The sequence below is a fragment of the Bos javanicus genome, chromosome 17 (genome assembly GCF_032452875.1).
Source record: "Bos javanicus breed banteng chromosome 17, ARS-OSU_banteng_1.0, whole genome shotgun sequence".
Taxonomy (NCBI): Eukaryota; Metazoa; Chordata; class Mammalia; order Artiodactyla; family Bovidae; genus Bos; species Bos javanicus.
The window spans coordinates 51,401,788-51,429,659 of NC_083884.1; the positions used below are offsets into that span (position 1 = coordinate 51,401,788).

General features: G+C 46.0%; 1 protein-coding gene across 2 annotated transcripts; it reads right to left on the bottom strand.

Moving 5' to 3' along the window:
• Positions 1-252: 252 nt before the first annotated feature.
• BRI3BP (BRI3 binding protein) lies at positions 253-26,984 on the bottom strand. Of its 2 annotated transcripts, XM_061384540.1 has the most exons (4): positions 26,412-26,984; positions 14,166-14,268; positions 6,481-6,564; positions 253-6,081 (listed from the first exon to the last, which is right to left on the bottom strand). In XM_061384540.1, exons 1-4 carry the CDS (start codon positions 26,613-26,615, stop codon positions 5,660-5,662), a joined length of 813 nt encoding a protein of 270 aa, XP_061240524.1. In that variant the 5' UTR covers positions 26,616-26,984; the 3' UTR covers positions 253-5,659. The 2 variants fall into 2 exon arrangements, with proteins under 2 accessions (XP_061240524.1, XP_061240525.1); XM_061384541.1 differs by lacking the exon at positions 6,481-6,564 and having other exon boundaries at positions 26,412-26,980.
• Between the last annotated feature and the right edge of the window lie 888 nt (positions 26,985-27,872).

The window sequence follows — 27,872 nt, forward strand, 5'->3', positions numbered from 1 at the left end:
TTTGTTGTAAGTGTGTCCTAAATACTGCAGGGCACACACATACTAAAAAAGTATTTGTTGTCTATCTGACAAATAGACAGGTATCTTGTATTTTATCTGGCAACCCTACCTCCAGTTAAACAATTGAATTCAAGATGGTATGACCACTCTTCAGACTGGGAAACAGGATCATGGAATCAGCATGACATGTCAGGATTGGGAAAACTGCACACAGGCTTGGTTGGAAGTAATGAAATAAATTTAAGAAGTCTGTACACCAAAATTACAATAAACATTTATTAAGATGTAATTTTCACAATATTTTAATTCTGTTTTGAAATTGGTCTACAAATATCTCTACGTAACACCAAAGCCAGTGATTTAATAAATAAGAGAAATGTACGGATTGCTTTGCCAAAAAAATAAGCGTTATACATTTATGCTTATTTATGATATTTGTAGAATCAGTTTCCCAAGCTCATGAAACTAAAGTGAGCACACGCCACATAGGCACACGCACACACCACTATATTAAAATCAGATGGATTCAGAGTATCAAATTAAATGCCATGTAAAATGTATAACCAGATACACGAAATGTGAAGTTGACTCATGAATACACTATGGATCATGGGTACCATACCTCACAAATATAATTTCCAGTTGAGAAGAGGGAAATAAGTGCTAAGCTGGATTTTAAGTGAGCGCTAATCACCACCACCATCACAAAGAAATCAATTACAGTATTCAAAGAGTTAACACACATGCGGATATTAAATTGACACTACAATAAAATCTTTAAATCTGCAAAAAGACATTAGAACATATGGTTGATATCACCACTAGCTGCCACAGATTTTCAGTAGATGGTGCAAAGGGCAATCAGGTTTTCATACCACCACCAGGGAAATACTGGTCCTGGTGTATCTCCTACTTATCAAGGAATCAGTGAAGAGCAGAGTGCAGATTTCAATAGACTGGACAAGCTTTGTTTATTCCAGATCCTATTTATCACATTGATGGTTGTCCAAGTCTAATTTGAAGGCTACTGTGTTAGATTCTGCAAAAGTATATGCTTCTATTATTCACAATAAGGAGCAAAGGTTGAAGTACTCAAATGGCCATAAATAAAAATGTTGCAGAATAGTGATATATTATCCAAAAAAAGCTGGGGGAGGCGGGTGACACCTTTAGGTCTTGGAAATTCCTTCTATTTTTTTGGCCATGCTATTTCCCCCATCAGGGATTGAACCCATGTCCCCTGCATTGGAAGCATGGAGTCTCAACCACTGGACTGCCAGGGAAGTCCCCAGAAATGCCTGTTCAAGTGAGCTAGATGATGGCTGTGTGTGTGCTCAGTTGCATCCCCTTTGTGACCGCATGGACTGTAGCCTACCAGGCTTCTCTGTCCGTGGGATTTTCCAGGCAAGAATATTGGAGTGGGTTGCCATTTCCTACTCCAGGGGATCTTGCTGAACCAGGGATCAAACCTGCAATTCTTGCATCTCCTGCACCGGCAAGAGGATTCTTTACCACTAAGCCACTAGGGAAGCCCCCATACTACACTTGATCTTAGCCAAAAGGCCGAGAAGTGATGGCAAGAGCTGGCTTTTTGGTTCAGTCAGTCAATTAAAAACCCATCGGGAGAAGTGATCGGATATCAGCCTATAAGGCAGATAGCCTTCCTCAAAAGCATCTTAAGAAGTAGCAGAGGGACTTCTTTGGCAGTCCAGTGGTTAGGATGCCATGCTTTCACTGCAGAGGACCCAAGTTCCATCCCTGAGTGGGAAACTAAGGTCCCATGAGCTATGCAGTGCAGCTGGAAAAAAAAAAAAAAAAGGAAAAACAAAATGTAGCAGGAAGCAAGAGGATGAAATAAAGCAGGATTCCCGATAGTGAGAAGGTGTCTTGTCCATGCTTTAGATTCTGCACTGGACGTCTGATGTCATATTCCTAACCTCTCTAGAAGGCTACTGAAACACCACCAAAGTGGTTTACATCTTCCCCACAAGCCAGCCCTGGTGGGTGGGTGTACTAAAGTCCTTTCACAACCCTCCCAAGTACTGACGCCACCCTGCATGTTCACCCTTAGTGCCAACAGGCAATGTCTCCAACTAGCTACCCCCTGCCAGTCAGCAGGGCACAGATCCTGCTCTCCTGTCTGCTTCTTGAGCCCATGTGTGACAGGCTCCCTGTGGTCTTGAGAGGCATGGTGTGCCTGTTGTCTCTGGGCAACTATGGGTATTTAAAATCTCTTTCAAAGGCACTAACCTCTCTCCATGATGTCACTCGGTCCCCTTCATAAATTAAAGACCCTGGCATAATTCACAAGGCCAGCTTTCAGGAAATTCTGTTGTTGCATTTTGCTACAAGAAATGATATGGGGTTGGGGAAAAAAAAAAAAAGCAAGCAAACCAAAAAAACCCCAGAAGGCAAGTAATGCTGATTGGTATTGGAAAATACAAAAATGGAAAATATGAAAGGCTGATGTGCCACAAAAGCATCTTTGCCAGGATGTCAAGGAAGAGATTGCTCCAAACATTGATCCCAAAATATCCACGGAAATCCAGCAAGGTGGAGATAACAGATTCTTTTTCTTTTCTGGGCTCTTTTCTGCTCTTGGTATTTACTGCGATATTGAAGCATTGGGAAATTAACACTGATGAACTTGAAGATATCTAAAAAAATGAGTTTTAACTATAAGAGAGATTCACAGTAGTTTTCGTCAGGATGTTTTCATATCACATCGAATGATGTTACACTAATATATTCTACAGCCCTGAAGATATAAAAAAAATTCTCCTCAAGGTATGAGATATGATACAAAAATACATTTCTCATGTACAAAAAGAGAGAGAAAAGGAGATGAGGGGTCCTGGGGGAGGTCAATTATCCTACAAGCTTCCATGGAAAGAAGAAAAAAAAAAATCCAAACTATCTGAGGATAAGAGGACGTCCAAGCAAAAGTCGAATTTACGCATTAAAAGACAGGAGTTACGCATATCAAACCTCCGTGACTTTCATCAGAATTTCAAGGACTATTCTACCCTGAAGAGACACTCTTAAGGAACTAATTAACTTTTGTTAAAAATAAAGACATCTTTCATTTGGATGTATCAGATTGTTCAACTGGCTTCATAGCCTACACTTAGCCAATCCAGAAAACAAGGTGCATATTATTTTTAGTATTTATTTATTCACATATTTGGTTGCATTGGGTCTTAATTGTGGCACATGGGCTTAGTCGCCTCACAGCATGTGGAATCTTCCTGGACCAGCAATTGAACCCATGTCCTTGCATTGCCAGGCAGATTCTTAACCCCTGGGCCACAGGGAAATCCCAAGGTGTATATATTCTTAACAATAATTTCCAGTTGATGATGAGGCCTCAGTCTACCAGTACTCAGATATGTGAGCCTTCCTCAATTTACTAGAAGTTAAAATTATTTTTCTGCCAGGGTCTCAAGACAGCACAGTTCCATCAGGTTTCCAGGTGTGAGAGTGGGCGAGAGAAGGGTGGATGTTGTACCCACACAGTAATTTAAAACTTAAAATCTTTGTGCAGAGAATGTCAATTATCCCACTGCCTAACATGAGCAAAGCAAACACCCAAACATGCCAGAAACATAGAAGCCAAATGCACAAGGGGAAAGAAGGCAAACACAACCTCCCTGGAGTTCTCTATACCCTGTGTGAAAACAGATCTGTCTCTAAGTACCTGCTGCTGCTGCTGCTAAGTCGCTTCAGTCGTGTCCAACTCTGTGCGACCCCATAGATGGCAGCCCACCAGGCTCCTGCGTCCATGGGATTCTCCAGGCAAGAGTACTGGAGTGGGTTGCCATTTCCTTCTCCAATGCATGAAACTGAAAAGTCAAAGTGAAGTCGCTCAGTCGTGTCCGACTCTTAGCAACCCCATGGACTACAGCCCACCAGACTCCTCTGTCCATGGGATTTTCCAGGCAAGAGTACTGGAGTGGGGTGCCATTGACAAAACTGGAACGGCTTCAATGCAGAAACAAAGGGTATTCCAACGCCCATGGATAAAGATTTGCCCAAGCAAATTCTAGAGGACATGTACATAATTTCAAGAAGTGAGCTGCAAATGCAAGAGAGTTTGGGTCCCGTTAATATGCACCTTAAAAACAGAAGTTTCATAAACATTCTTGAAAAACATCTGCTTCTCTTTTCCAGGTACTTGCAACCTCAAATAAAGCAGCACAGGAAGAGTTGGCAGGTGGCTGAGTTTTCCCTGAAAGGATACCTGGACCAGAAAGTCTTGGTTCTACCCTATCTGACAGGGGTCTCTGAAAACCTGTGTACAGAGGCTCTGTGAGAGGGCTGCCAGGATACTCGGTGAGCAAGGAAGGCCGATGGAGACAGTCATGAAGCCTAGTAGCAAAACCTGGGTCATCCTTTCCTTGATTTCCTGTGCTTGTTTGGTACCCAGAAAGGGGCATCTCCACTAGCGCCTGATCCAAGCCTTGCAAAGCCCCCTTTGTTCAGGACCCCCACAGCTGTCTGCCCCCCATGTAGTTCTCTTCACCACTAGAGACCACCTAAAATGAAGCCACCACAGATTCAAACCAAAAGCACCTAACACATATATTGTAAAAATTTCAGATAGAATAAATCGTATCTTCTCCAAGTCTTGTGGGTTTCTGCTTATTGTTCCTGAGAATGCTTTATAAGCAGCAACAGACTTGAAAGGTTATTAGCTGCTATGGTTGATTTTCCTTCTAAGGTCCTGAGTCAACCAAAAACCAAAATGAAATAAGTATACAAAAAACCCTGGAGAGTGTAGCTTTCCTATATCCCCCTAGCTGGCCAATGGTAAAATTAGGACTCAAATTAGATACCTGAATGAGCTTCGATGCTCACTCAGGCAGTTCTTGGTATCAAACTCCAATGATATTTCTTTGTCTGGTTCTTGAATTTTCCTTTAGAAAATGTGGAGGTTAAAATACATCAAAGTACAGAAAGGAGAGGGAATCTTAGGTTTTCTACAAATAATGACTTCTTCATTCAGAAATCTGATTGATGGGGGCTTGGTTGAATCATCTAGGATCTCAAAGACATTGAGTTTCAACCTTGAAACCCAAGAGTCCACATTCAGAAGCGACACGATTCATCAAATCAACATCAACCAAAAACAACATGAAATGAAGGTCACAGCTTTGGAACATGAAAAGAACGCACACAGACCTCACCCACCAATCCCTGTGCTGCAAAAGCAAACACCTGCCTTGAAACATTCCCAAAAGGTCGAATTAGCAATTTCTTCCCCTCTGTGTAAAGTTTTAATAAACTCAACTCAATCTGCCTTTATTAAAAAACCTTACAAAAGATGTATTTAAATGCTTGAAAAAATTAACTTTATGCTCTATGCACAGATAAACTTCTCTTACTGTACAGCTAATATGGTTATATCCTTTGTTTAAAAAATATTTTTTTCCACTAATGACACTTGGCGGGTAGTCCTACAACAACGATCTTGTCAATTCCTCCCAGAAGATGTCCTAAGAGTTGACACGTGGCCGGAAACACCCTCACAAAGCGCCCCTCTCTTGCTCAGGCATGTTTATTAAGATTGTTTGGGGTTTGGCGTTCTTTTTTTTCTTCTTCTTTTTTGTTTCCGGAGAGAGGGCGCTGGTGGAGGGGGAGCCGGCCGGCTGGCTGGTTGTCACTTGCTGTTGGGGCGGTCAAGACTCTCCAGCACACGGGTGAGGCGGATGTTGAGCAGTCTGACCTGGTTCTCCAGTTGTTCCAGCTTCTCCTCCACGCTGGGGCCACTGGGGCCGCCTCGCCAGTAGAAGCCCATGGGACCGGTCATGAAGTAGATGGCCACCACGAAACACAGGGGCAGCACAGCATTCTCAGGCTCGCCCTCGTACTTGTGCAGGATGTACACGCAGGACATGGAGAACAGAATGACCCGCACCACCCAGAAGAAGCGGCCAAACACCACGTGCAGGGCGCTGAAGGTGAAGCCCAGGGTCAGAGACAGGAACCAGTAGGCCAGGAGAACAACGCCCACCAGCAGGAGGGCCCGGGCGGGGCTGCTGGCCACCGAGCTGGGGTTGAAGTACTGGGACAGGTTCGAGACTGCAGGACAGAACAGAGGGACAGCGGCCAGTTACAGGGAGTCACGGGGCTTCTCTGCGAGCTGGGCTGGGTGGCTCAGCTCACTGGCTGGGCCTCTTCCACACCCTGAGAAACTAAAGCTGGCTGCCTGGGTATAGAACCCTGGGAGAAGACAGGGCAACACTGTTCTATCATGGGTTTAAAACACCTTTCAGGTAGGGCAGAGCCTGCACACTGGCCTTCAGCTGCCTTCCTTCCTGTCTTCCATACCCAGCATTAGGCTGGGTGCACAGCTGCCTAGGAGAAGGGTGTTTCCCAGCCTCCCTTGAAGCTAGCTACATAACTAAGTTTTGGTCAAGGAGAGGTGGGCAGAAATGTTTTGGGATGGCTTCCTAAAAGTAGTAGTAATAGGCCCTTTACCTCTTCTTCTTCTGCCTGCTGGAATGTGGATGCGATGGCTGGTATAGGAGCAGCTGTCTTGGGTCATGAGGGAAGGGAAGTCACCTATTGGGGAGCAATAAGATGGAAGGGGCCTCGGACCTGAGGAGAATGTGCTGCAAAGCCACCTACCTGCCTAGCCACCTACCTGTGAACTTTTCACATAAGAGAAATATAAGCTTCCATCTTGTATAAGCTGCTGTAATTTGGGGGTCTCTGTTACTCACAGCCAAACCTAATCGTAACTGGTACCCACACATGAAGTTCCATCTTAAGAATTGAGTGAAATGAAGAACGTGCATCTTCTGTGTGCCCGACTTAAGAAAATTTTCAAACAGAAAAGTTAAAAGGATGATAATATAAATACTCCTATCGAAATCATCTAGGTTTAACGTTTAACATTTTGCTCCATCTCTAGTCACATAATCCCCCCTTTTTTTTAACCAAACCATTTGAAAGAGGCACACATCATACTTCAGCATGCAACTTTCTCTCCCATGTTTATTGAGACATAACTGACATACAGCACTATTTAAGTTCACAGTATACAGAATGACTTGACTTATATTGTGAAACGATCAAAATCAGTTTTGTTAATATCCATCATCTCCACAATAGTGTAAAGCAAATGTGTTGCAATTAAAAATACATAAGCAAAACAAAAAAATGTCCATCATCTCACAGACAGAAAAAAAAGTTTTCCTTTTCCCGAGAACTTTGAGGATCTCCTAACTCTAATAACTTTCAACTATACTGCACAGCAGGGTTAAATACAGTCATCATGCTGCACATTACACCCCCAGGATTCATTTATCCTATAACCGCAGTTTGTACCTCTTTACCATCTTCCTCCAATTCCCCTATTTTCCATTCACTGTCTCTGGCAACCATAAATCTGATCTCTCAACTTATGAGTCTTTTTTTTTTTTTTTTTAAGATTCTATATATAAGTGAGATTATACAGTATCTGCTTTTCTCTGACTTATTTCACTTAGCTTAATGCCCTCAAGGTCCATCCATGTGGTTGCAAATGGTAGGATTTCCTGTTTTATGGCTGAAGAATACTCCATCATATATAGACACACCAAAATTTCTTTATCCATTTACCTGTCAGTGAACACTTAGGTTGATTCCATGCCCTAGCTATTCTAAGTAATGCTGCAATGCACATGGCCAGGGACAGGGTGGGGGTGGGGGCTGGCAGTGATGGCGTAGTTATTTCTTTGATGTAGTGTTTTTGTTTCCTTCAGATATATTCCCAGAAGTAGAACTGCTGGATCGTATGGTAGTTCTACTGTTAATTTTTTTTTTAATTTTACTGATTTATTTTTGGCTGTGCTGGATCTTGGATGCTGCATGCAGGCTTTCTTTGGTTGTGGCGAGCGGGGACTCCTCTTGGGCTGCAGCGTGCGGGCTTTTCATCGTGGTGCCTTCTCTTGTTGCAGAGCACAGGCTACAGGGCATGTGGGCTTTGGTAGTTGTGGCCCACTGGCTTAGTTGCTCCAAGGCATGTGGAATCTTTTCGGACCAGGGATGGAACCTGTGTCCCCTGCACTGGCAGGCAGATTCTTATCCACTGCACCAGCAGGGAAGTTCTCTGCTTTTAAGAGGAACCTCCATACTGTTTTCCACAGTGGTGGACTAATTTACATTCCCACCAACAGTGCCCAAGCGTTCCAACTTCTCCACATCCTCAGCAACATTTGTTCTCTCTTATCTTTTTGGTAACAGTCATTCTAGTAACCAAATTAACATTTCACTGTGGTTTTGATTTGCATTTCCCTAATGACTAGCAATGCTGAATTACTGGTAATACAGTACCTTTTCATGTACCTGTTGACCATTCATATTGAAGGAATATGTTTCCTTTTTTTAAATAAATATGAAAACATTCATATTCATATGTTTCCTTTTTTGGGAAACAATGTTTATCCAGGCCCACTGTCATCCCCCCACCCTTTTCTTTTCCTGGCTGCACCATGTAGCACATGAGATCTCCGTTCCCTGATCAAGGATTGAACCTGCACCCTCAGCAGTGAAAGCTCAGAGTCCTAACCGCTAGACCATCCGGGAATTCCTTTTTGTCCATTTTTTTTTTCTCTTTTTTTTTTTTTTGCTATTGAGTAGTGTGAGTTCTTTATCTATTTTGGATATAAACTCCTTAACAGATACGTTTGCAAATATTTTTCCATTCTGTAAGTTCATTTTGTCGATCGTTTCTTTGGATGTGCAGAAACTCTCTACTTGATGTAGTCCCACTTGTTTATTTTTGCTTTTGGTGTCAAATCCAGAAAATCACTGCCAAGGACAAGGTCAAAGAGCTGACTGCTTGTTTTCTTCCAGGAGTTTTATGGTTTCTGGTCTCACATTTAAGTCTTTAATCCGTTTCGAGTTAATTTTTATGAGTGGTGTGAAACAGAGATCTAATTCCATTCTCTTACATGTGAATGTTTTCCCAGCACAACTTATTGAAGAGATTGTCTTTCCTCCGTTAAGCATGCTTGGCTTTGTCAAATACCAGCTAACCGTATGTGCATGACTTTATTTCTCAGCTCCACAGGTCTATGTATCTGTTTTTATGCCAATACTATACTGTTTTAAGCTCCATGTTTCTTAAAAATATATTTTTATTTACTTATTTGGCTGCACCGGGTCTTAGCTATGGCACAGGGAATCTCCGATTTTCATTGAAGAAGGCAAAATCTTTAGTTGTGGCAGGCAAACTCTTAGTTGCAGCATGTGGGATCTAGTTCCCTGACCAGGGATTGAACCCTTGCCCCCTGCAGAGAAAGTGCAGACTCTTAGCCTCTGGACCACCAAGGAAGTCCCTGCTCTAGCAAATTAACTGAGCAGAAGAAGGAGGTCATGGGAACTGCTAGTTTGCAGCCGGTTGCTCAGAAGCACGGGTGATGACCTGGACTCATGCTGGGCATCCAAAGTGGAGGGTGGTCTTGTGGGACTGAGCCCTTTGCCTGTGGAGTCTGATTCTGCCTCTAGATAGACAGTGTCAGAACTGAGTTGAATTCTCTGTCACCGCATGGTATCTGCACATTGCTAGCTGGTGGGGGGAAGCCTACACACACATACACACACACACACACACACACTTTGGAATTTGGTCCAGGAACCTTTTTCAGTCGCACGCCTAGGGCACAGTGGAGCCGGTATTCCAAGGTAGAGTCTGGCTGACAGAGCCACCCAGTCCCTGCCCTGTCCTGAGGCAGCCTCCAAGAGGAATCCCTACTTCCCCCGTTTTGTCACAATGTCACAAGGGCTCCAAGGCTTCAGAGAAAGTCAACAACTTGAAGATGGGAGACTGAAATCCTTCCTTCTGACTCTGGATGCTATTTCCCAGAAAAGTGCCTTCAGCCAGGAGATCAAGGGTGGAGCTAACCGTGCTGTCATTATGGTGGACACCGAGCCCGGGAAACATGGCAAGTGTGAATTGAGATGTGCTGGGCCAAATACAGACTAGATTTCCAAGACATTAGTGTGCCCCAAAATGTAAGACACCTCATTAATAATTTCCTATTGATTCCAAGATGAGATGACATTCTTTTTTTCTTGTGGCTGTGCTGGTGGCTTGTATCAAACCCACACTCCCTCCAGTGGAAGCGTGGAGGTTCAAGAGAAGTACCAAGATGGCAATATTTTTAATCTGTTGGGTTAACTAAAACACCTTATTCATTCCACTGGTTTCTTTTTACCTTTTTAACATGGCAATTAGAACGTTTAACGTCACATATGTGGCTGGCATTCTATTTCTACGGAACCACTCCAGGCTAAGGACTCTCCATTTTAACCAGTACCTTGAAACATTCTGAAGCAGGCAATTAAAGGATTGTGCTCATGGATGCATTCTGTACCAGAAAATCCAACTCTGGAGTCCAGTTTCCTGCAAAACCTTTTGCACCTTCAAACATCTCAGGGTAAGACACAGACTCCAGAGGTCTTCAGATGCTTTGAAACTTAACACATCAAGGGGAAAAATACGACAACACAGAAGTGAGTTCTTTCACCTCCGAATGTGCCAGCCACCCTTCTCATGAACATGAGTATTCAGGGCCTCTTGGCTGTGGAAGAACTCTTTGATCTTTGATCTTCACTGCAGCATGCGGGATCTTTAGTTTTACCATGTGGGATCTAGTTCCCCGACCAGGAGGCTTACTTGACTCCAGTCTTTCATTTCAAGCCGAGTGCAATTTCTTGCAGTCAGGTTTGTTTCTCCAGGGCTCATTGGTCAGGGATGGAAATACCAAGAATTTAATGATCTGGGCAGGCGGTGAAAATGGATTCCAATCGGGATTGCACTCAATTGCAGGAGCCAGGTTCCGTGTTGACTCAGCCGGAGTCCCAGGAGGGGCCCTCGTAGCCCCAGGGGGCTTGGAGCTGCACAGCAGCCTCTCAAATGGCGATGCTGCTGCCTCTGATTCTCTGCCTAAGGCCTCTCAGAGACTGAATTCGGTGGTTCAAAGCTGGAGGATGGGTTCCCAGGGACGGAGGGGATGACAGTGGGCGCGTACCAGGGTATGGGTTTGGGCCAGCAGCCAGCTCAACTCCAAGGCCTCGGTCTCTGATCTGTAAGGTGGGAATGTCAGGGCCAATGGAGAGGGTTGGGGGTGGTAGGTGGATTCAAAGAGACGGTGCGTGGAACTCAGAGAGTATATTGGTCTCCTCGGGCTTCTGTAACAAATGACCAGAAGTGGTGGCTTCAAGCAACAGGAATGGAGCCTCACTGTTCTGGGGGCCAGAATTCTGAAGTCAAGGTGTGGGTGGGGCTGCACCCCAGCTAAAGCTCCAGGGGAGGCTCTCTCCCTGCCCCTTCTGGCTCAAGTCGCTCCAGCTGGTCCCTGGCTCATGGACTGCACCCCTCCTTCTCTGTCTCCGTTTTCACATTCACATGGCCATCATCTCTGTGTCTGTGTCCCTGTCCAAATTTCCCTCTTTTTAAAAAATATTTATTTTTATTTATTATTTGGCTGCGTCAGGTCTCAGTTGCAGCATACGGGATCTTTGATCTTCATTGGGACATGCGTGATCTTTAGATTCAGCATGTGGGATCCAGTTCCCTGACCAGGGATCAAACCAGGGACCCCTGCATTGGGAGCTCGGAGTCTCATCCATTGGACCACCAAGGAAGTCCCTTCATCTTCTTATAAGGACACCAGACGTTGGATTGAAGGCCCACGCTAACCTAGGATGACCTCACCTCAGCTTGATTACATATGCAGAGACTTCATTCCCCAGTAAGTTCACATTCACAGGTGTGGGGGTCTTGAGGGGCACTTTTGGAGAGGGACACAACTCAATTCACCAAAGAATGAAGCAGTGGGGCCAACAGGCCTCCAACTCTTACTGACAATGGGCCTTTTTGTACCAGGGGCAGAGCCGGGGCCAAGGTTGCAGCCTGGAGAAGGCACACAAGACCTTGCTCACGGATCTCAGAGGGGAGATGAGTAACAAACACACACACGTGGGAGGAGGATAGGAGGTGGAAGAATGTGAGTGTGAGAACTGAGCATGAGGTTCCTCACACAAGGTGGTTAGGAGGGGCTGCTTGGAAGAGGTGCCATTTACCAGAGAACCAAGCATGGGAAAGACGGGAGCAGGCAAAGGGCTGGGAAGATCGTCCCCAGCAGGAAACACAGAGACTGGAAGGCGTCAAGCTGGGTATGTCCAGGGGCTAGGCAGCATCCTTGGTGTGAACTTTGTCACTTGAAAGTGCATCAGGAAATCACTGGGCAGTTTTAACGAGAGTGACTTAATCTGACTTTTACATTTTGTTTTTTTAAAATCACTAACCAAAAAAGTAGTAAAAAAAAAAAAAAAATCACTCTAGCTGATTTGTTGAAAGGGATCTTGTTAGGAGATAAGCAGGAAAGCGCTCAGCCAGCAGGCCTAAGGCCACTTTCCAGAAAGGTTTGCAAGTTGGGCCCTTGGCCAGCATCTGGGAACTTGGATTTCTGGAGTGTGAGATTGGGATGCATAAGAAATAAGTGGCCTCCATCCCCATTTCTGGCACAGGCTCCTAAAACCCTTGCAATTTCCTAAGTGATAAGAGCAGTAAAGGTGTCTTGATAATTCACAGCCCCTTTCACACATACCTGTGTTTGTTAATCAGGTGGTTCTGAAAAGCCTCTAAAAATGTAGGCTGGTTGCCAAGGGAACCAACTTGGTTATTAGAGGGTTGAGCCTTTCGATTGACCCTCCTGACCTCTTGGGAGGAGGTGAAGGTTGAATCGATCACCAGTGGCCAATGAGTCAACAGAACTCGGACCATGGAAGCTCCGAGTCCTGCCCAGAAACCCTGCCCCATGCATCGCCTTCACCTGGCTGTTCCTGGATTACATCCTATCATTAAAAAAGTTATCTACTGAGTAAACAGGTTTCCAGGGTTCCACAAGCAGCTCGAGCAAGTTACTTGAACCCAAGGCGGGGACGGGCCATTGGTACTCTTGATCTATGCCAGCCGGTCGGAAGCACTGGCGACAACCTGGACGAGTGTCTGAAGTGGGGGCAACTGTGGGACTAAGCCTTTGACCCGTAGGATCAGATGCTACCTCCAGGGAGGCAGGGTCAGAACTGAGTTCAATCTGGGCCTGGAGGTTTTGCAAACAATGTGGTTCACGCTGATATATGCTTTCCTTCTAGGAGTCTGGAATTTAGAAGGTATGAGGCAGAGGGTACCTACATGACCAGCCCCTCAATAAATACCCTGGGTGCTGAGTCTCGACTGGATGTCCCTGGTTGAGGACACCTCACATGGGGAACAAAGCGTGTCCTGTGTGACACTCCCACCCCCATCCTGGAGAGGGCTCTGGGAGCTTGTGCCTGGTTCCCCAGACTTCACCCCACATGTCTTTCCCTTTGCTGAGTGCTGTGTCCTTCCCTGTAACCATCACAGCTGAGCGTACCAACAAATGCTGGGTCCTGGGAGTCCTTCTAGAGATGCATGGGACCTGGGGGCGGGGGGTGGTCTTGGTGACCCTGACACAGATTGCTGCAGGCTTCCTGGAAAGAGGCAGCAGCCTGGACCAGGGCCATGAGCTTGAACTCAAAGGGTTCCAGCAGCTGCCTCCTGATTCCTGGACCAGCACATTGACTTCCTGGGAATCACACATTGCTCCTTCCAATGATTCTGTGAGCACCTCATTCTCTGTATTAAATCGCTTCCTGTCTGAGTAACTGGAGCAGTTTGTTACGGACCCCGACCACACAGAGACTCCACCTCCAGTCCCCAAGGTTTGCCTGAGTGACAGTCGTGTCTGACTCTTGGCAATCCCATGGACTGTAGCACACCAGGTTCCTCTGTCCATGGGATTCTCCAGGCAAGATTACTGGAGTGGGTTGTCATCCCCTTCTCCAGGGGATCTTCCCGACCCAGGGATTGAAGCCAGGTCTCCTGCATTGTAGGCGGATTCTTTACCATCTGAGCCAACAGGCAAGTCTAGGGACAGACAAGTTGGCAATACCCACCTACACCTTCTAAGTAGCATCTGGGAATCCCAGCTACTTACAAACATAACTACGATAATAAAATAGGTTCTTTTGTATCCCCTCCACCCCTGTAGTCTTCTCCTGTACCACCCACCCTGGATACCACTCCCATAATTTGAGAAGCACCAGAATGAAACACTGCCTTCAAATGAATGCCCCCCAACACCTACCGTCGAGTCCAAGAACTTCCAAGAGCTCTGCCCAAACTTTCCACACGGTTTCCACAAACATGTCCACTCCCAGCACGAACCTCTCGGTTAGCCTTGTCAGGAACTGAAGAAATGAGAGAAAAGTCATTACCAACTCGGCCACAGCTTCCTTCTTCCTAGTCTGGCCAAGTTTACAGTTGAATGAGAAAACTCAGCCAGCTGGTGAAAAAGGCCAACCCCAGGGCTTGGCCAAATCGCCCTGTGGATTAATGGAGCATAGGACTAGCTTGGGGCGCCAAGAACCAAGTGAATATGGTCAAATCTCCCTCCTGGACTTCCCTGGTGATCCAGTGGTTGAGAACCCACCTGCCAATGCAGGGGACATGGGTTCGATCCCTGGTCTGGGAAGATCCCACATGCTGTGGGGCAACAAAGCTGGTGTGCCACAACAACTGAAGCCCATGAGCCCTAGAGCCCGTACTCTGCAAAAAGAGAAGCCACTGCAATGAGAAGCCTGCACACTGCAGCTAGAGTAGCCCCAGCTCTCGAAACTACAGAAGAGCTGCCTGCAGCAACAAAGACCCAGCATAGCCAAAAATTATAAATATTCAAAAAAAAAAAAAAAAAGGTCTTCTTTCTACAGGTGGAGGGATCCATCGGAGAAGCCAGAAGCCCTCTGCAAAAGTGCTCACTACACTTCTGATTACTCCCAGAGCCCTCTGCTGACTCTTGTCAAAGTCCCTGCCTGAATTCTCATTTCTAAATGGTGAAGGTGTTGCAACCAACCTATTTCACCCAGAGGCCGGGTGCTGCTGCATGGGAGCAACTCTAAAGGGCGAGAACGGCGGTTCTCACAGTTGAGTCCCATCGTCACATCTCGGGCACGTGCAAACGACAGAGACGCACCTCCATCCCAGTTTTAAGGACCCAGGGGCCTTGGAGGGCTGCAGTAGCTCTCCCAGTATGAACACAAGGTGCAGCTTCATATCACTTTAAGCGATATGCTATACACATGGTATAGCAGCATGGTATAGCGATATGGTATAAAGTCTCACTTCCTACAACCTGAATCCCCTTCCAGAGACAGCACTGTTACCACTCGCTTATGGATCTTCCCTTATATGCCCAGGTGAAGAATGGCACAGACAGGGACTTCCTGGTGGTCCAGCAGATAAGACGACTCTGAGCTGCCAATGCAGGGGGGCCAGGGTTTGATTCCTGGTCAGGGAACTAGGATCCTGCCTGCCCTGCAGTGTGACCAAAAGATAAAAAGGAAATGACCCCACCCCCCACCTACTAAATTATACACTTTAAATGGAAGGACTGTATAGTATTAATATATGAATTATTCCTTAATAAGTTGCTATTTGAAAACCAGAAGGATACTAGCCTAACACTGCAAATCAACTATACTTCCTTTATTTATTGGCTGCATTTCATCTTTGTTGTAGCACTCAAGCTTAGTTGCCCTGTGGCATGTGGAATCTTATTGGACCAGGGGTGGAACCCATGTCCTCTGCATTGGCAGGTGGATTCTTAACCACTGGAGCACCAGGGAAGTCCTCAACTATACCTCTATTTTAAAAGAAAAATTTTTTAACTGAAAGAGTAAAAAATAATAATAATGGAACAGTTGACATTAAAAAAAAATCATGTGGGAATGACAGAAGGAAGTATTTATGTCAGGGAGAAGAAAGGGTCCCTGGACCTCTCTTGGATAGGGGTACGTGGGTGGGGGCATTTTGGAGAATGTACCATCCCCTGGAGAGAAGACACACTGGTGTCCATTTAGTTATAATTCTTTTTTTTGTTAGTTTCACTGATGTATCATTTACATACTATAAGGTTCTCGTCTTTAAAATGCATGATTCAGTGTTGTTGTTTTTTTTTAAAAAATCCCCCATAATTGAATTTTAGAACATCTTCATCTCCCCAAAAGGAGTCTTGTCCCCATCTGCAGCGGCTCCTCATTCCCTCCTCCCCTCAGCCTGCTGCTGCTAAGTCACATCAGTTGTGTCCCACTCTGTGCAACCCATAGATGGCAGCCCACCAGGCTCCCCCATCCCTGGGATTCTCCAGGCAAGAACACTGGAGTGGGTTGCCATTTCCTTCCCCAATGCATGAAAGTGAAAAGTGAAAAGTGAAAGTGAAATCGCTCAGTCATGTCCGACTCTTAGCGACCCCATGGACTGCAGCCTACCAGGCTCCTCTGTCCATGGGAGTTTCCAGGCAAGAGTACCAGAGTGGGTTGCCAGTGCCTTCTCCCTCTCAGCCTAGGCAACCACTAATCTTCTTCCCGTCTCCACGGTTTTGCCTTTCCTGGACTTTCTGTACAAATGAAATCAGGCAATCCGTGACCTTTTGTGCCTGGCTTCTTGCACTCAAAATAATAATGTCTGGCTTCACCCATGTGGCTGCGTGAATCAGTACTTAATTCCTCTTTCTTGCCAAATAGCACTCCCTTCCAGGGTTCTCCACGCTTTGTTCCTCCTCTCGTTATTCTTTAAAAGCATCACAATTTGTGCCCATTTGTCCATAGGTAGCAATTTTTACATTTTGTTCAAGTGGAGGAAAAGGGAAAGGACTCCCTGAGGCACCTGGGAAAAAAATTAGCAGGCCTTTCGAGGGTACCAGCTCCCCTAGAAAGGGTGTGAAAAAGTAGCTATTTTGGGAAGAAGGGACATTACAGCTTCTGCTGCCGCTGACCTTCTCTGTGCCTTAGTTTCTCAGCTGTAAAATGGGACTGAGGAAGAATGGACATTAGGGAACTTCCCTGTCCACCAGTGGGTAAGGGTCCATGCTCCCAATGCAATGGGGCTCGGGTTCACTCCCTGGTCAGGGAACTAGATCCCAGATGCCGTAACTGAGTTTGAATGCTGCGACTAAAGATCCCACATGCCACAACTAAGACTCAGTGCAGCCCAATAAATAAATATTAAATTTAAAAAAAAAACAAAAAACGATGTGGGGACCCCTTAGGTTGCCTGTGTCAGATCTGAGGACAGCTGGGTGGCAACCCAGCGCACCCAGTAAGGTTGGAGGTCCAGTCCTCTTTCCAAAGGGAGTCATCTCCTTCCCACCAAACAACTGTCTTTGGGCAGGTGTTGGGAAACCCACAGGCCCAAATAGGACCTGGCTGTGCTCAGAGGAAAGGTGAGGCCCACCTTGGGGACCAGCCAGGGCAGGAAAGGGTGATACATGGAAAGGCTCATCGGGGGCCTTTTGGACCGGGTGGGTGGGAACACTCTGCCCCCTGGGGCTGGCACCGCTCACTGTGGCTTCTGCTCCAGCAAGTTAGTCCTTGGCTCCCTGTCTGTGTGAAGACACAGGAGCCCTGAGGGGATGCTGTGGGCAGCACTGTGTTCCTCCACATCTCAGTGAAGGTGAACTGAGGCCAATGTGGAGGACCTGGATCCAACAGGACTGGGGGCCCTACAAGAAGAGATGGGGGGCTTCCCCACAGGTCCCCCAGTGGTTAGAACTCGGTGTGGTCAGTGCTACAGGCGCAGGTTCAGTCCTGGTCAGAGAACTAGGATCCCGCATGCTGAGCAGCGTGGCAAAAAAAAGGTTAACACTGCATTTGATGGGAAAAAAAATTTTTTTTAAAAGAAAGAAAATGAACCCACTCCAGTCTTCTTGCCCAGGAAATCCCATGGACGAAGGAGCCTGGTGAGCTACAGTCCAAGGGGCTGCAAAGAGTCAGGCACCACCATGCCCATGTTTAACTGAATCTCTGCTGTACACCTGAAACTAACCCAACATTGTAAACCAACCATACTCCAATAAAAAAAATTGTTGAAAGGAAAAAGAAAAAAAGAAAATGGGGACACAGACATGCACAGAGAAAAGATCACGTGAGGACACAGGGAGAAGACAGCCATCCGTGAGCAAGAGGCCTCAGAAAGCAGCAGCCTGGTTTACACCTTGATTTCAGGTTTCCAGCTTCCAGAACTTCCAGACGGTATTTCTGGGTGAGCCAGCCAGACTGTGGCCCTTCCTCATGGGAGCCCTGCAGACTAAGGTGAGGTTCAGTGAAGCCCAGAGCCTGAAGCAGTTCACAGAAATAGGTGAAAAGCCAAACCAACGGCACAGGTTGTATGTTTTTTCTACAACCTATAAAATATAGCCAAAATTTTATAGTAACTATAAATGAAGTATAACCTATAAAAAGTGTGAATGTTGTATACCGCGAACAGCACTGTATAATCATATACTACTGTACATCAACTCTACCTCAATTCAAAAATTTAATAATAGAATTAAACAAACCAAACCAAGCTTGGGCATTCCCTGGTGGTCTAGTGGTTAGGATTCGGACTTTCACCGTGGTGGCCCAGGTTCAATCCCTGGTCAGGAAACTGGATCCCAATTCAAATGAAGCACTTTTGCATAAAGATGTTTTGAGTTGGTCAGGGAAATAGGAAAATGGACTTGGGATGGTTATTAAAAAATTGTCAGGAGCTGTGATGATGGTATTGTGGAGAACATTTTTGCAAAATGTTTATCTGTTAAAGACAGAGACTGAAATATTCAAAAGTGAACCAATATGTCTTGGATTAGTTTTAAAACACTATGCCAGGCTTCAAACATTTTTTTGATGGGGGAAGAGATACAACAAGAATGTCAAAACTGGGTGAAGGGTACAGGGGTTCATCATACAATTCTTTCTCCCTTTGTGTCTCCTGGGCAATATTCAGGATGAACAGATAAAATGAAAAAGATTCAAGTGAGCCAACTCAGGAGGCCCGCGGCTGTGGCCAGTCCAAGGGAGAAGACACAATTACTCCAGCTCAGCATTTCATCACCCCGTCCTAAATCTGGAGGGCGTCCTAAACTCTCCTCACCCCCATTACCCCCAAGCATATTTAAACTGGCGCCCAAGCATTTTCATAAGAAAAGCAGCAAAGGAGCAGTTTAGAGGTTGCCTAAGGATCTGAGAAACAGGAAGTAAGACAAAGTTAATGGGAACTGAAGTGCTGGAACACACATGAGGATCAGGAGTGAATTACAAAGGGGAAAAGGCACCTCTGGGAGGGTGGGTCAAAGCAATGGGACTAAATGACACCATATGTCCTGACATGCTGCCCTCTTAAAGACACAAGGCCCTCAGGTAGAATTCTTACTGGAATGCTAGGTCCTCAATCTAACCCTGGGGAAACAGATTAGATGCATCATGGGACAACTGAAAAACCAACTGGGTGTCAAAACCACAGAGAGAGGGACTTTTCTGGTGGTCTGGTGGTTAAGACTCCATGCTTCCAATGCAGGAGGCAAGGGTTCGATCCCTGGCTGGGTAACTGAGGTACCATGTGATATATGCTGAGGCCAAAAAGTAAGATAAACCACGGGGAGAAACCATGTCAGTCCTACTAGAATGGTTACACTCAAAAAGTGTAACCTACGTCAACAGGTGAATGGAGAAAGATGTGATATACATACACACACATAAACCAGAATACTAATCAGTCATAAAAAAGAATGAAATTTCGCCATTTGCAACAACCTGGATGGACCTGGAGGGTACTCTGCTTAGTGAAATAAGTCAGACAGAGAAAGACAAATAATGAGACGTCCCTGGTGGTTCAGTGGTTACAACTCTGAGCTTCCACTGCACGGGGTGCAGGTCCTGGTTGGGGAACTAGGACCTGACACGCTGTGAGGCAAGGTCAAAGAGAAAGACAACTACTGTATGATAACACTTTGTGGGGAATCTAAAAAATATAACAAGGTAATGAATATAACGAAAAAGAGGCAGACTCACAGATACAGAGAACAAACTAGCGGTTACCAGCAGGGAAAGGGAAGAAGGGGGATGGACAAGATAGGGGTAGAGGTCTAAGAGATACAACTACTATGTATAAAGTAAGTCACAAGGATATACTGCCTAGCACAGGGAATATAGCTGATATCCTATTATAATAGCTATAAACGGTGTATAGTCCAAAGATACTGAATCATTGGGTTGTACACCTGAATCTAGTATAATATTGTAAATCAACTATATTTCAATTAAAAATAAATTGAATTAAATATATCCAAGGGGTGGTGGGGAAGACAAGAACTTATGTTGGCGCAGATGAGGAGAAACTGGAATCCTTATATACTGCTGATAGGAACGTCAAATGGTCTGAACAGAAACTCCTTGAGATGTCAGAGCTGCCATATGCTGTGCCGTGTGCTTACTCACTCAGCTGCCCAACTCTTTGCGACCCCATGGACTGTCCATGGAATTCTCCAGGCAAGAATACTGGAGTGGGTTGCCACGCCCTCCTCCAGGGGATCTTCCCAACCCAGGGATGGAACCCAGGTCTCCCGCATTGCAGGCAGATTCTTTACCGTCTGAGCCACCAGAGAAGCCCAGAAATTCCATGCCTAGGTACATACTCCAAAATAAACATATATTCCTGGAAAAACCTGCACATGAATGTTCAGAGCAGCACTATTCATAGTAGCCAACAAGTGGAAACAACCCAAATGACCATTAACTGATAAATGGATCAAAGGAAAACCCTAAGAAGGAATGAAATACTGACAAAAGCTTCAAAATGGATGAACCTTGAAAACAAGATGTTGCGTGAAAGAAGCAAGATGCAAAAGACCACCTACTGGCTGACTCCATTTACAGGAAATGTCCAGAATACATACGCAAATCCATAAGAACAAAGAAGATTATGGGCTGCCAGGGATTGGGGGAGATGGGGTGACCACTAAGAAATTTAGGGTTTCTTTAAGGCGGGGAGGAGTGATGAAAATGTTCAAAACTGATTGTGGTGATGTACAGAAATGTGGTAAAATGTACAGAATGTGGTGATGTACAACCCCGCTGAGTATAATAAAAGCCACTGAACTTTCAGTGAATGAATTGTATAGTATCTGAATTATAGCTCAATAAAGCTGTTAAGAAAAAGAAGACATAAACATCAATGTCATAAAAGCACCCCTGACTCCCATTCCCAAAAGGGTAAAGGGACTTTGATAGATTAAAAGGAACTAAAGAGGCATTAAAACCAATTGCAATGAGCTGTTGATTGGGTGCTGTATTTTTTTTTAAGCTATAAAGGAAATGTGAATATGGGCTGTATATTACAAAATGTTATTGAACTAAATTTAAGTTTTGGGGTGAAGGGGCCATGGTATTAGGTTCTGATCACTGCAGACGGTGACTGCAGCCATGAAATTAAAAGATGCTTACTCCTTGGAAGAAAAGTTATGACCAACCTAGATACCATATTGAAAAGCAGAGACATTACTTTGCCAACAAAGGTCTGTCTAGTCAAGGCTATGGTTTTCCAGTGGTCATGTATGGATGTGAGAGTTGGACTGTGAAGAAAGCTGAGTGCCCAAGAATTGATGCTTTTGAACTGTGGTGTTGGAGAAGACTCTTTGAGAGTCCCCTGGACTGCAAGGAGATCCAACCAGTCCATTCCAAAGGAGATCAGCCCTGGGTGTTCATTGGAAGGAATGATGCTAAAGTTCAAACTCCAGTACTTTGGCCACCTCATGCAAAGAGTTGACTCATTGGAAAAGACTCTGATGCTGGGAGGGATTGGGGGCAGGAGGAAAAGGGGACAACAGAGGATGAGATGGCTGGATGGCATCACCGACTCACTCGATGGACGTGAGTTTGAGTGAACTCCGGGAGTTGGTGATAGGCAGGGAGGCCTGGCGTGCTGCGATTCATGGGGTTGCAAAGAGCTGGACACGACTGAGTGACTGAACTGAACTGAACTGAGGAGAAAATATCATCATGTCCACAATTTACTTTCCAAAAAAAAAAGTGTATGTGTGTGTGTTTGTAGAGAAAAAGAAACAGTTTGGGGAGAATATGGTTATCCCAGGTAGAATGTCTCACTGTTAACTTATTCAATTCTTCCAGCTTTTCAAAGAAAAAGTCAGACAACATTATTTTGATGATGGTGATGTTTTCAGGGGTGTATCCATATGTCAAAATTTACCAACGCGTACACTTTTGTCCCACTTTAAATGTGTGTAGTCTATGTCGATGACACCTCAATAAACCTGTTAAAATGTTGGTGGGCGGGGGGGAAGACTGGAAAGTGTCAAAGTTATTCTGCTCAAAATATTTTCTTACAAAGCAAAAAAAAAATGCCAGCCTCTTAAAAAGAAAAAGACTAACAGTTTCAGTATTAGGCAAAAGAAAACAAAAATCAGTTCCCAGTAAAGATGCCACTGGATTCCGAAAAAGTGAAAAGATCATCTATCTCACAGTAAAATAATAAAACCAAATAGTTTACTGACACTTCGTTAGAGAGGTGTTGGAAAGCAGCCCTCACATGTATGACAGGAATGGAAACTGGTATAACTGGTAAACATTTCAGTAACGTCTCTCAGTACTCAAAATGTATATGAACTGGAACTGTGCATAAAGGACACGGCAGACAAAGCTAGTTTATGTTGTCAGAGTTAGGAGAGAGGTTATCTTGGGGCTAGGGGATTGGACCCCTATACTTCCAGTGCGACGTGTGGGTCACATGGGCATGTTTGGTATATGACAATTCATTTCACTGTATACTTAACACAGAAAAGTGCACTAATTATGTTTCAATTAAAATTTTTTTAATACACAGACCCTCTGGCTCAGCAATTGAATTTCTGACAATTTACAGATGAACTTGTATATGCGCACTCCCAAAAATTTAGATAGAAAAACCTTTACTGCAGCCAGGATTGGAGTGGCCAATCCAATCCAATCGGAAACTAACAAAACATGGACCATCAGGAGGAGTTGGTTAAATGAGGGTACATCTTTATACTACACACACCAGATGAATCCTTCTTATATCTTCTACCATTTTACTAAATACTTATTCAGTGCCTGGTATTGTACACCATGACTAGTCACATTCAACCTGCCAATTTATCTCCTTTGCACAAAGGAGACACACAGAGGTCAAGCAACCGGCCCAAGGTCACAGAGCTAGTAAGAAGCAGAGCTGGGATTTGAACCCAAGTCTGTGGGAGAGCAAGGCCTAGGCTCTGAACCAGAAGGGCTGGGGTTAATTTTAGACAATTCCTAGATAGAACATAGAGTGTTTCATTAAATACCCTCAAACTTTACAACCCACTAAGAAGGTCTGGCTTGTTGAAAACTATAGTTGCTAGCAGATTCAGTTTTCCTTTAATTATAATTAACAGAGCAATTTCCCTAAGCCTGGCTGGCCTAAGCTACACTCCACAGGAAATGTCAGGGAGCCTCATTTTGGATGCTGCACTGATTGAGGGGCTCAGGGAGGGTCGTGACACCAAAAGACCAGTGAAGGTACCAGCGTGGACTCCAGACCTACTGTGTACATGTATGCGTGCATACTCCGTCGTGTCCAACTCTTTGGAGCCCTCCAGGTTCCTCTTTCCATGGGATTCTCCGGGCAAGAATACTCGAGTGGGTTGCCATTTCCTACTCCAGGGGATCTTCCTCACCCAGGGATCGAACCTGCATCTCCTCCATTGACAGGTGGATTGTTTACCACTGCACCCCCTGGGAAGCCCCACGGTGCCTGGATTCAAATCCTGGCTCTGCCACCCAGGCTGCACTGAAGCCAGTCACTTTACCACTCTGTGCCTCAGTTTCCCTATCTGTAAAATGGAAATATTAACAGTACCAACCTTATAGGCCTGTTCTAAGGATGAAGTGAGTTATTCTATTTATAAAAGAACTTAGAACAGGGAGCACTTATATGCTAGAAAGGATGTCGCCCAATTCACAAATTGCTGATTAAAGCCAATTAGATCTTAAAAAAAAAAGGCATGGATTTCCCCAGCGGTTCAGTGGTTAAAACTCTGCACTTCCACTGCAGGGGGCATGGGTTTGATCTCTGGTTGGAGAACTAAGATCCCTCATGATGCTTGGCCAGAAAAAAGGAGGTGTATTTTAAACAAATGTGCGTGCTAAGTTGCGTCAGTCGTCTCTGATTCTACGCGACCCCATGGACTGTAGTCCGCCAGGCTCCTCTGTCCATGGAATTCTCCAGGCAAGAATACTAGAGTGGGTTGCCATTACCTTCTCCAGATCTTCCTGACACAGGAATCGAACCCATGTCTCTCATGTCTCCTGCATTAGCAGATGGGTTCTTTACCACCTGGAAAATCCCATGGATGGAGGAGCCTGGTAGGCTGCAGTCCATAGGGTCACTAACAGTTGGATACAACTGAGAGACTTCACTTTCACTTTTCACTTTCGTGCACTGGAGAAGGAAATGGCGACCCACTCCAGTGTTCTTGCCTGGAGAATCCCAGGGACAGGGGAGCCTGGTGGGCTGCCGTCTATGGGGTCACACAGAGTCGGACAGGACTAAAGTGACTTAGCAGCAGTTAGTATTATGGTCATCTCTATTGAAAGCACAAACCTTGGTTTACCTCAAAAGGAATTCTGATTTCAAGATTCTCAGATACTTTGCTAGAATACAGCTGTCTTATTGATATCAACCCACATCTGAACCCCTAAATATCTACTTTGTATTTCATGTCTATGAATCTCAGATTCCCAGATAGAATAATCAGCCTAGACATGGTGGCTTGTGCTTAACCCTCCCCCAAAAAGGCCAGACTTCTTTTTGCTGTGAGCGAGTGAAGGTAGCTTAGCCATGTCCAACTCTTTGTGACCCCATGGAAGTCCATGGGATCTCCAGACCAGAATACTGGAGTAGGTAGCCTTTCCCTTCTCCAGGGGATCTTCCAAACCCAGGGATCGAACCCAGGTCTCCCATATTGCAGGTGGATTCTTTACCAGCTGAGCCACAAGGGAAGGTCTTTTTGCTGTAAAACAAATGATTTCTGCCTTCAAATGGCTAAGGGACACAGCAGGAGGGAGGTGCAGATTCACCCTGCATACTCAGGCAGTCTGGAGGCCACTTCTCTGCACTCAGTTATTCTATGCTCTCCCTCTGTAGCCAGCTACAAAGAGATATTCCCCCGCCCCATTACCCACAACCTTTACAGCCTCTCAGAACACCCACAGGAGAGGACGCTCAGAAGTTAACAGCTTTCCTAACAAATTAACCTATATTTCATCTCATCCAATTAGAATGTTCAGTCAGTCTGATTTGGGGTTTAATGTTTTCTTTCCCCTTCATCTCAAGCAGCAGAAAGCATTTTTTAAAAACCTGAAAGCACTGCCAGCAGGGCTAAGCAATTGAGATTTGAGCCTTGGCCAGGATATAACTAACAACAGTATCTGACACTGATTCAGCCATGACTCTGGGCCAAGAAGGGACCTACAATTCATAATTACAAGAGGATATGATTACTATCCCCATTGAAGGAATAAAGAGACTGAGCCTCAAAAAAGTGAAGCCACTTGCCTGAAGCCATCCAGTCAGAGGTGGAACTTTTCTCCACTCCAAAAGCCCAGGGCTGGTGCAGAGCAAAGCGCTTAAGAGAAGGAACAGTATGGGCTGTACTCCAGGAACCGCCTGACCACATTCAACAGTCCCCCTTATTCACTTCCCCTTGCTCGGTGGACTTTTTAACCCACAGTGGCTCACCCAGCTGCCGAGGGCAGAGCAGGGAGAGAAAGGGCTTCTCCGGAGCGCTCAACACCATCCCCAGGGGCCAGGGGCTCCTCAACAGCTCCAAAGTAAATAAAACGCTTTAAGTGAAAGGCCCAGAACACAGTAGGTGCTTAAAAGGGTTACTGTGCCAGGTTGCCAAAGCAACGGAGCAGACTGCATTACTCTCATTCTTAAAAAAATAACAGTAAAGTAATAAAAAGCCTAAATATCTTCAAAGCAGAAGGAGGAGGGCCTAAGGTGCTCAGGGGAAGTGGGTCGGCGTTAAGGCTACAGGAAATTCGGGGTTGCTGGGGAGAGCGCAGCAGCGTGGGGAGAGGGCGCCGGCGAGCAGGGCGCCCTCTGGGCAGCCGCCACGGTGCCTGGCTCACAGTAGGCGCTCATTCAAACGTGTTGAATGAATGAATGAGAGGCGCGGCGGCGTCAGAATTGCCGAGGGCAGGCCCGGACCGAGTGCCCCCGGGAGCAAGGTTCAAGGAGAAGTACCGCATGGAACACAGGGCGCGCCGAGGCCCTGCGCACTAGACCTGAGCCGGAACTCGCCCCCAGACACGACGCTGGCCTGGCCCGGCTCGGGCCACAGGCTGCAGGCCCGGACCCCCCGCCCCAGACCCGGGCCTCCCTCTTTCTGAGCCCCGGCCGGCCTGCAGCCCCGGAGGCCGCGCACGGCCCAGGAGGGCCCTGGGCGCCAGGTGCGCGGCGGCCGAGGCAAGGTGACCGCGGGCGCGGGCCCAGCGCCCACCTTCTGAGCGGCGCGCACGTTGTCCTCGCCGAACAGGCTGCTGACGCTCTGCGAGAAGGTGTTGACCGTGCGGCGGTAGCTGTTCTTCTCGGTGCCGCCGCGGCTCCGCGCCCCCTGCGCGCCCGGGGCCACCAGCCCGAGCAGAAGCAGCAGCAGCAGGAACCCTGTCCGGGCCCGGGGTCCTCCCGAAGCGCGCGCGCCCATCCTGGAGCCGGCGGGATGTCGGGTCAGGAAGAAGGATGAGGGCCGCACGGTGGGACGCCGCGGCTCCGGCGGGGATCGCGTTGGCGCGCTAGGGGGCCGCGCGCCTCACCTCTGCCCGCGCGCCGCCGCCGCCGCGCCACCTGCCCCGCCCCGCGCGCAAAGGCGCGACGGCCCTGCCTACGCCTTGCCCCGCCCCCGGACGCGGGACCTGCGGACGACCTGGCGGGAGCGCGGGACAACTGGCAGGTTACCGATCTCCCCGCCGCCCTCCCCACCCAAGCCCTCTGTGACCTGGGGCCTTTAAATCTTTCCTTTAAAAAAAACCAGAACTTTATCTTAAACTTTTCTATAAAAAGCAACTCAAGATTATAGAGGTGAAACAGCCCCAACAGGAACAATGACTACCATTGATCGGGAAATATGAATTATATATATTTTGCATATCGTTGAATTTATAACACCCAATAATTGGCCACTTTTGCCGATGGCAGGGGCACCAGCTTACTCATTCATTCTGAAGTGTTTAAAAGAAAAGCGTTTAAGCACTCGCTCCTGCCCTTCTTGAACGAACTCTATTTCAGACTCAGAAAATGGTTGAGAACGGGAAGTTCTTTTTAGGAAATCCAGGTAGTAAATGAAAAGGGAGTGAGAGAGATTAGAAAATAAGTTTGCACTCCTTAATGAAATGATGGATCCAGGCCATGATCATCAACAGACTGAAACCCAAAGGTGACATGTTGGTGGAGAACTTGAAAATGGAGGGGCCTGGACCCACCAGTCTTGGTGGTAGAAGTACCAAAGCCACCTGTGTGATGGATTCTTCCCAAAACATTTTGGACCCTAACTTGATGTGACCTCCACATCTAACTCACAGTTTACAGGAAATATGGGGGATGGAAGCAGAAAAATTAGAAACAGCAGAAGCTAAAGTCAGAATGTGGAACGTTCAACAGGATAAACAACCTTAGTTTCTTCAATAAGTAAATGATATAAAAATAAAACTTAACTTTTGTCAACCCAGAGTGAAAAGTTATCTTTTTAAATATTTACTTTATTCATTTATTTGGCTGCACCAGGTCTTCATTGTGGCAGGCAGGATCTTTCAACTGCAGCATGCGAACTCTGACTTGCAGCATTTGAGATCTATTTCTCTGACCAGGAATCAAACCCAGGTCCCTTTGCATTGGAGGTATGAAGTCTTAGCCACTAGACCACCAGGGAAGTCCCTGTATCTTGTTTTGAACTTACATTTTTCTA

Coding starts and splice junctions, on each gene's coding strand:
- BRI3BP (XM_061384540.1), bottom strand. CDS start 26,615: ATGGGCGCGCGCGCTTCGGGAGGACCCCGGGCCCGGACAGGGTTCCTG. Junction 14,269..26,411: donor ACGTGCGCGCCGCTCAGAAG/GTGGGCGCTGGG, acceptor TCATTTCTTCAG/TTCCTGACAAGGCTAACCGA. Junction 6,565..14,165: donor GGAAGTTCTTGGACTCGACG/GTAGGTGTTGGG, acceptor GCTCCCCAATAG/GTGACTTCCCTTCCCTCATG.